The sequence below is a fragment of the Pelecanus crispus genome, chromosome 8 (assembly GCF_030463565.1).
Source record: "Pelecanus crispus isolate bPelCri1 chromosome 8, bPelCri1.pri, whole genome shotgun sequence".
NCBI lineage: Eukaryota > Metazoa > Chordata > Aves > Pelecaniformes > Pelecanidae > Pelecanus > Pelecanus crispus.
In genome coordinates, this window is record NC_134650.1 from 49,027,530 (window position 1) to 49,036,868 (window position 9,339).

General features: G+C 52.2%; 1 protein-coding gene across 1 annotated transcript; it reads right to left on the reverse strand.

Moving 5' to 3' along the window:
- Positions 1-935: 935 nt before the first annotated feature.
- On the reverse strand, positions 936-8,656 carry MARVELD3 (MARVEL domain containing 3). The gene is made up of 5 exons (XM_075714819.1): positions 8,609-8,656; positions 7,865-7,923; positions 2,267-2,398; positions 1,735-1,835; positions 936-1,546 (listed from the first exon to the last, which is right to left on the reverse strand). Exons 1-5 carry the CDS (start codon positions 8,654-8,656, stop codon positions 936-938), a joined length of 951 nt encoding a protein of 316 aa, XP_075570934.1.
- Positions 8,657-9,339: the final 683 nt, after the last annotated feature.

The window sequence follows — 9,339 nt, forward strand, 5'->3', positions numbered from 1 at the left end:
AGTGCACATAGTGGGCACTGCTCTGAAATGACATTTCATTCTGAGGCATGACCTTGTGATTCTAGTGCTACTTTTCTTTTCCATTACTTTTTTTTAAACTTCTATAGGAAAATTAAATTTCACCTTTTTTTTATATAAATACAAGAGCAGCATCTCATTTCCCCAATTTGTACATTAAAAATGTATTTTGAAAACAATATACTTCTATCTTAAACCACCTGTTTGAGCTGTTAAAGCTTTTGTCTGATTATCCCAACTCAAGGCATCTTTTTAAGCACAGCTGTTGTATACAAGTTACATAAAAGACCATTTCATACAAAAATGTGCTTTCTCCAGGAGAGTTTGAAATGGCATTGTGTCAGAAATTAGGCTGAGTGTTTTCATCATTCTGCAAGTTTCAGGATTCTCTGATGGCTCTATAGCTGCCACATTCAAACTGCCCTGTTAGTTCCAAGAGACCTACAAGCAAGCAGTAATTAGCTGCCACAACCATGGGCCTCACTCACTCATTTTTAAAGAGACTGTTCTCAGTGAACAGTCACACGCCCTTTGTAAAGACAGTTTCAGCTACAGCAAGCTGTTCATCAGCAGAAGTGTGTGGTAGCAGTAGAACAAGACACCTGACAGAGGGAATGGAAAGGCTACCTGTGAAGCAGGCAGCCTGCTAGTCAACTACGCGAGGACAGTCCTTCTCTACTAAGAGACAGCCACTAACTGAAGACAATCCATTGGACTTTGTGTCCACTAATAATTCAATAATGCAAATTCAGGTTAGGAACAGCTTGACTCTACCACGTTCAGAGCTATACTCTCGCAGTGTGTGTTCTGCTGCAGCATTAAGGATGCACTGCCCAGAAGCAAGGAAAAGCATACTGCTTTGTCTCAGTAAGGAGGCTGGCAAAAATCATGACCGCTACTGGAGCAGAGGACTCATTCTAAAGCTCATATAATTGTACTGGCTTCTGTTTCAGTTTGTGAACTGCTCTGTACCCCCTGGCAGCTAGGCCTGCACTAAGCATGTAGGCCATGGCAGCTACGCAGCCTGAGAGGCCAGCAGCGATCTCTGCCCCATGCAGGCTGCACCTAAAGCCCTGATAGCCTTTGCTTTGATAAAGCTGCTCCCTCTCTTTGCACACTGATGAATTGTAAATGCCCAGCAGAAAATGGAAGAAACAGTACAGAGCAGGCACTATGCCAATTGCAATTGCTATGTCCAGGATGCATTCAAGTAGCAGCCATGCTGGGAAATGCCACGGTAACTGTAGAACACCAACCAAAATAAGAATGCAAGAGAAGCCCAGGAGACACCCTCCCACAGCCATTGCTGCCCTTGCAACTGGCAACTTTAGTAGGTAGAAACGCTGGTCGAGCAGCTGGGCTTTTTCCCCGTCTGCTCCACTAAAGCCACTGTAAGCCCCGCCGTACTGGTAGTAGTAGATGCCCCCCAGGCTGGGAAGGCCCGTGTAGCCTCCCGTCGAGCCGCCGGACACGGAGCTGCAGACCAGGACCACCACGGCGAGCAGCGCTTCCACCATCTGGCAGCAGGCTGGAAGGGGAAGGGCGAAGGTGGGTCTGTGGCCGGGGCGCAGGGCCGCCGAGCCGAGCGGTGCGGCGGCGAGCAAGGAGCCTCTCCCCGGCACCTGCGAGGGGCGGCCCGAAGGGAAGCCGGGCCGGGCAGTCTGCTACAGCGGGGCAAGGGAAGCGGCTCCGGCGGCCCCCTCCCGCCCTGCTCACCCCTGCCTGTGCGCAGGTACGGGCAGCGACGGCGCTCCAGCAGCCCCGGCGCGGCGGCGCGGCTCCCCGGCGGCCCCTCCGGCCCTGCTCCCGGTACGGCGCTGAAGCGAGACGGCTGCGGGGCTGGCACCGGCCCGCCCGGGCCCCTCACGGCCGCCTGCCCGCCCCAGGCCGTTCCCTGCGCCCCGCCCCGTCCCGCCCCCCGCCCGGGGCCCTCACCGCCGCCTGCCCGCCCCAGCCCGAGCCCCGTCCCGCGTCCCGCCCGGGCCCCTCATGGCCCCCTGCCCGCCCCAGCCCGAGCCCCGCCCCGCCCCCTGCCCGCCCCAGGCCGTCCCCCGCCCGGGCCCCTCACGGCCGCCTGCCCGCCCCACCGAGTCCCGTCACCTCCGCCGCCCGGGCTCCTCACGGCCGCCTGCCCGCCCCAGGCCGCCCCCCGCCCAGGGCCCTCACGGCCGCCTGCCCGCCCCGCCCCCTGTCCGCCCCAGCCCGAGCCCCGCCCGGGCCCCTCACGGCCGCCTGCCCCCCCCCTCACCGCCCGCCCGCGCCGGTGCGCGCCGTCCGCGGGGCGCGGGGGCTGCTCCGCTCCGCCATGGCCCGGCGTGGCCCCGCTCCTCCGGCGCTAGGGGCGGAGGGCCGGGCCGGCCGCGACGCGCCCGACTCGGGGCTAGTGCCGGCGCGGTGCGGGGTCGCGCCGCGGGCTGGGGTGATCGCTGTCCCCTTCGTCCGGGGCTCGCCTCAGCCCTGCTGGGCCCTTCCCAGGGGCGGTGAAGGCTCCGGCCGTGGCCGGGTCCTGCCCCGCCCGAGGGAGGCGTTAAGAAGGTGCGTCGGGGCCCGCTCCCTTCGGCACCTGTTGCCTGGCAGTGTGCCCGCTCCCGTTCCGTTCACACGGACACTGTCCCCACGACGCCCTGTGGCGGCAAGGTCCTGAAGTTCCCCACCTGCCATGTAACAAGTACTTGTTTGTACCTATTGGAAACTGAGCACTGACTAGTTTTCATAAGTGCCACATTTTCCTGTGCGGTGGGTTTTGGTGAGTGTTCTGCATTCAGCTTGTCTGCCACCTCGTGCCTCTCTAAACCTCAGTCCTGCCCCTCTGTTCCTGTCTCAAACCCAAGTCCCGGCTTTTTCAGGCTCTCCTTGCACAGCAGTGGCACCATTCCCTTTATTTTATTCAGCTGCGCTTCTCTGGACTTTCCCTAACTCCCCTAAATCCATCTTGTGATGCAGTGACTAGACCTTCAGACAGCAGTCAAGACACGAGTGCACCAGGGTTTTATATCACAGCAGAATGACTGCCTCTGCCTTGTCTTGTGCCTCTCCAGGCAATGCATTGCATTTTGTTGCTTCTCCAGCTGCCCCAGCGTGCAGAGCCCATGTCTCCAGAGGACAGTCACCAACACCTTGGGATCTGTCCTGCAGTGCAACTGCCAGGTTCCAGTTCAGCCCTCTGCAGGCCACATTCAGGTAATTTTCTTTAGATGCATTATCTTATATTTATCCATACAAAACCAAACAGACCTCTTCCGTGTCTGTTTGCTGGAGGCCACTTCAGACAATATGATGTGACCTTTTTACTGGCTGCCCCGTTTCCGTGCACAATAATGTCCTGCTGCCCAGTGGGATTGGCTGCCATCCCATCCCAGGAGATGCTGAGCACAGCCACTACCTTCCAGCAGAGGAGGCCATGAATTGTTCCTTTGTTTATTGGTGGTTGCTGGAGTGAAGGCAAGTGCCCAAGATCTCACCCATGCACAAATGTTAGCATTTCTCAGGGCCGGTAAGGGCAGAGCTGATTCAGGAAAGGCTGTGTGTCATGGGAAAAAAATAAACAGCGGGACAATTTGGAAACACAGAGGGAAGCACAGAAAACTCCACAGCCAGAGTGAATGCTTTTATTCAAGAGTTTGACCAAACACTGCCTGGAAAAGCTTTAGCATTGCAAAGAAATACTTTTGTTGCATTTAGGAAAGCAGAGACTTTTAGGGGAAACAGGGTTACACTATGAGGTCTCAGACATGGTGTCTGAATATGTGCCCCAAGACGTCCAAATTTGTCACTAAGATGCAGAAAGACATTTCCTCCATCTGTAAGATTGGTGGCAACAATAAGATTGCTTCACCCTTCTGTCCTTGCAGGAGCAACAGCAACAACCCTATAGATTGATACCATGAGAAGCCTATAAACTGCAGTACTTCTGCACCTCAGTACTGTAGGAAAAGGCTCTCGTCAACATTTCGCCTGACTCCATGAATGACAGGAGATCTGAAAACTTGTCTTAAAATTTACCATTTGGGAGTAAGAGAGAAGCAAAACAAAAGAACTCTTTGTTCAAACCCCCAGTTCAGATAGAGGGGACAGGAGTTGTATGATGATGGTAAGTTAGTAAATGGGGAGACCATAGGGAGCTTAGGACAAGGACTCTGAAGATAGTGCAGATGCTCAGCAGTGAGGCTGTTGCACACACCTTTCAGTGTGCATATGTTGCATCACTCGTGTTCATGTGCCAGAACCCAGGCCTCCTTGCTGCCATGCATAGGATGAGCTTAAAAGCTTTAGCAACCTTTTGTATAATTTTAGGATCATGGGCAGTGCCATTTTGCTTAATAGAGCTTTTAACTGCCCTGAGAGGGACATGAATAAGTTGAATAATCATGAGTCACAAGAAGGGATGAAATAAGTGTTTCTCATGCAGAGTGTTGCTGCTGGTCATCCAGCAACCTGAGCTGTAGGTTTCTTTGGAATTTGTGATGTGCTGGAATTACTTATTCAAAGACAGAGCTGGGAAGCACTGCTCTGTTGATCTGGTGATGCATTTGATGTTTTACTAGAGTGTTTGCTGCTAACAAGTGAGGTACAAACTTCAAGGTATTGTAGAACTGAGTGAGTCTTATTCCATTTCTGTTGCTATATTGACAATTGTTAAAAAAATGCTTTGTGTCGCTTCACTCCTGCTCAAAGTACCACAGCTTGGTCAGCATCATCTTCTGAGTTCCCATTCTCACTGCAACAAGTAGCAGTCAGCAGAAGAGAGCAACAGGAAGCTGAGGACACCATTATTAATCTTCACCTCTGCTTTGGCTTCTCTTTTTAGTTTGGGTTTGGGGTTTGGGTTTGGTTTTTTTGGGGGGCTTTTCTGTCTCTGGCTGCTCCTGATGTTGTTGCTGCACTAAGGGGAGGGAAGGGCCTGGCCTGGCTTGCCATGGGCCAAGAGCTCTGACCTGGTTCAGTGCCCTCCCTGGGAACTCGGAGGGTAAAGTGGAAGGAACAAGTCATGAACTGCCTCGTATTTCTCCAGTGTGAAGTAGCTGGGAGGTGTAGCACAATCACTGCTGAACACCGCAGCCAGATTTATTGACCGTCCCACGTAAATAAATAATCACGGGAACAATGAGCACAGGACAATGACGATGCAGCAGCGCTGCAGGAAAGAACTGGAGGTTATTGGAATGACAAACTGAACTCAAGTGCACAATGTCATCCTGTTGCGAAAAAAACTAACATTGCTAAGGTGTATAAACAGGAATGTCACATGTAGGACATGTGAAGAAATAGTTCTGCCCACCCCCCCTTCGGCTCTGGTTAGGCCTCCAGTCTTTGCACACTGTGTTTCCAGAGGCAAGTGGATCAGCTGGAGGAGATCCAGAGGAAAGCAAAAGAAAGGTCTAGAAATACAGCCTATGAGAAAAAGATTGATCCCAGTCCTCTCATTTGACAGAGCAGGTGTCTGTTAACAACTTGCAAGCTTGTTAATAGGGAGGTGTCCTAAGAAGTTGCAAACTTGTAAAAAGCTGCTGTCAGGAGGAGGGGAATATTTTGTTCTCCCTCTGTGCTGTTGGCATGGTCAGGAAGCAGTGAGCTTAGCTTGAAGCAAAAGGGATGTGATTCAGGCACCCCCAAAACAAGACAATACTTCTCCCACAGACATCAACTCCACTACTTTGTAAGGAGATGAGCAGTTGTTGCTGAAGCAGATTGGTTGGGCAGCTGGTGGGTTTCCATCACTGGGACTCAAATTCAGTCATGAGAGGGGCTGGCCTGCCTGTGCTCTGAGAGAAGGAGGTGCCTGGTGCCGCCTACCCCACTCACTGCTAGCTCATGGCGTCACCTTGCCCCACAAACCCACCGTGCCCCTTTCCATCCCATCCCCATTGGCTGGTCGCTGTCCTTGTGGCTTCAAGGCCATCCAGGGGGCAGGTGCCACAACAAAGCATGCAACAGCTCAGGTCTCTGACGTCATAACTCAAACACAGGGTATGCACTTACATAATGTTTACCTGGATATAAGCAAAATGCAAGGCTGGACGAGGTGTTTCTCTTCACTGTGCCTGTACCCAGGAGCCACTAACACTCACTTTGTGGAGCGTTCTTCTCAGCATCTGTAACAGGGCTTGCAAGTTTTTCATTGTGGCTGTTGGGCCTGTAGCTCACCAGTACTTCCAACCCTTCACAAACCTGGAGCACACTCTGTGTCTCTCAGCATGCTTGCAAGGGAGTTAGTGCCCAGACGGAGCATGCAAGGGCGCTCGTAGGTGCTGGCCTCCTTCCTCTCCCCCGTGCTGCAATGGTCGGTGGCTGGGCAGAGCAATCTGGATTGCCCAGCATAGCTGGTATCAGGTTGCAGCACTGCATTGGCAGACACTGGTATTGTGGGAGGCCCACAAGATGCCATGGTCTAGAAAGCATTTGGTTTTTACATTCCCTAGTTTTCTTGACAGATGGAAATCACCGTTGTAGGAGATAGTGCTCATTAAGGCAGATGTATTAATGCAGCTGTTTTCAGCCTGGCCCAGGGCCTGCAGAAGAGAGCTCTACCAGGAGTCTAGAAAGAGTATCACAGTGCCTACTACAATACCCTGCGTGCGTGGTGTGAGCCACCTTGTTCCACTTTGAAAAGAAGTGCAGAGATCAGACTGGTCCCAGATGCCAGTGCTCCCCTTTCCAAACCCTAGCTCACGTAGGTGGCAAGAGCAGCATGCAAACTGCTTGCTGTACACAGGCTACTTTTCTAGAATGAGGCATCTCTGGCAAGACTGTGCAGTTTGCCTTTTAATGTCTTCCAGATTTTTATTTCTGAGATCAAATCAAAATTGATCCTAAGTACAGGCAGATAGATAAAATAGCTACTGTATATTTTTGAGTCACTCAGTTACTGGCTTTAAGCCACTCTGTGAATTGTGCCATCTTTCTGGCTCTTAAACACAACTTTTGCACAGCTTTGTAGAACCTAGCTGCATGTTTTTGGAGCTGATTTTTCTGCTCTGATTATGCAAAGAGCTAATAGGTGCTATGCTACATTTCAGGTGAATGTTGGGCAATTAAGATTGCTGGAGGCACGACCATCATCATGGTTTGACCAGAGACTCATGAAGATATATGTAGGTTTGGCACAGCAGCCCTGTCCACACCACAAGGCAGATTTAACTGTGAATATGTGCATTTTCAGAGTGCCCAGGTGACCTGACCTGTAACAGACAAGGTCTGCATTTCAGGAAACCTGCTGCAGTGTTATAAAGATAAATATGCTGTGGGAATTGATAAACAGTCACAAAATTAATGAGAGCCAAGGAGGCTTCATGGCTGTTTGCTCATCTAAATGAGAGATTATCAATAAATTGATTTAAAAAAAAGAAAAGAAAAATCACATATTTGGTTATTAAAAGCTGATTCAACTGGAGATGCAGAGACCAAACAGAGATTGGGCTACACGCATGTTTGTGGATACCAGCCCTGGACTGATTTGGGCTGTACCAGTATCAGAAAGGAGCAGACAGAAATTGCTGAAAATAAAGCAAAATTTGAAGAGGTAACTAGTAAAGTGATTTGTTATTGACCCTGGTGGATTTTTGTGCAGAGTACCAGTTGGGTGTCTGTCCCTGGAGCAGTGCACCCTGAATGGGGGTGCTGGTCACATGGGCAGAACTCTACTGGTGCATATCCTACCTACAGCCTGACACACAGGTTTGTCAGTGCAGTGATGCTTGAGCCTGTACTGCACTCAAGCAGCCATTTGTCAGTCCTGCTTTGTAACTGTGGCTGGTCCTGGAAGAGGGAACTGCTTGCTCTTGCTGGCTTGTCCTCTGTTCACAGAAACGGGACTCTAGGCAGTCCTGGTACCAGAGCAAGGCAGTACCAAAAAGCCATCACCAGTTTCTCCTTCCACTGGGAAGAGACAAAAATCAGTTGCTCAAGCTACACAAGAAAGAGGGAGCTGAAGAGGTATGCAACAAGATACCTGTGTGGGAGAGCTGCTGAGACAGAGGAGCAAACTGCAGTGGGGGGGAGGCTAGTCAGGGCTAGTGGGGTGCAGAGGTCCTGACAGGCAAGACAGGCAGCTGCCTTGCTGGGACAAATGGATCCTGCAAGGTACAGCCACCTCTTTCACCGCACCATACAAGTGGTGGCTTGGCCGCATTTGTAGAATATGAGGTGCTGAGCTGTGTGCTCATGCTTCAGCCCTGGGAGGCTCTGTGCACCGCAAGGTGGTGGGGGGCTGCAGACTTCCAGAGAAGGACTGGAGTCATGCAGAGAGAGGAGAAAGGCACAGTAATAGCAGGAGAAGCCCACTGACCCCATTGTACACCTCTGTCCTCCGCCCGCTTCTGGCCAGGTTCTCAGCCTTGTGTAACGGGGTCTACCTGTGTCTCCAGAGCCACATTTTCTTCCCCTCTTGGCAGCAGGCTTCCACCATGGCCTCCCCCCAACCCCACTGCTATGTGCAGTATTACGGGTAGAGCTCTGGTTGCGTCAGCTTCAGGGTTGTTGCTAGGCAGAACATGCATCATCATCCTTGAGGCCTCCCAATGCCACATTTAACTCTGGCAGGGCTGCAGCATGGCAAGAGACAGGCCCAGCTGGGAGAAGCAAGAAAATAAACCCATAGGTGCTTGGGGAGGGCCTGCATGAACTTCTGAAGGTCGCTCATGTCGGGCTTCAGTAAAAAGAAGGGAGAAAATAGTCTGGAACTGTGTGGCCCTCAGCAGAAGAGTCCAAGCACCTTCAATAAAAGACGTTTCTTTGTGAAGTGTTTTTGAAAGATGCTACTCCTCATCCAAAGCCCCCAGGGGGTCTGGCTGCTGTGGAAAGCCTGCCAGCCAGTCTGGGGCTGGGGACCCTGGCTGGACCTCCTGGTGGCACCCCACCACCTCCCAACCTGCCTCCAGCCCCAAGTGCCTGGCCCCTATTGTGGCCTCAGCAGTGCCCATTGCAGCACTGTGGTCAACGGCAGGTCATGACTCCCCCACAGCATCACCCCAGCCCCAGCGCTGAGGGAAGGGGCCACTGCTTGCACCTGGGGAGGTGCAGCCTTATTGCTGGTGGTGTAGTGAGCATGGGTTGAGCGCTGGTGGTCCTTCCTTCTCTCACACAGGAGTGGATGTAAACAGGCAAAAATCACAGTGACCACTGGCCTCTGCAATGAAGGCATCAGCAGTCTGTTTGCAAGAAGATTAGCAAGATCCCTCTTCTCACTGAGCAACTCTTTGATCTATGGCCATTTGCTGCCAAGGCAGTAAAGGGAAGACTTGGAGCAGCCCTTGGAAGACAGGGATGGTGCAGATGCCTCTTTTATTTATCCCAGCCTGCAGGAGTCAAGGGACAGGAAGGCAT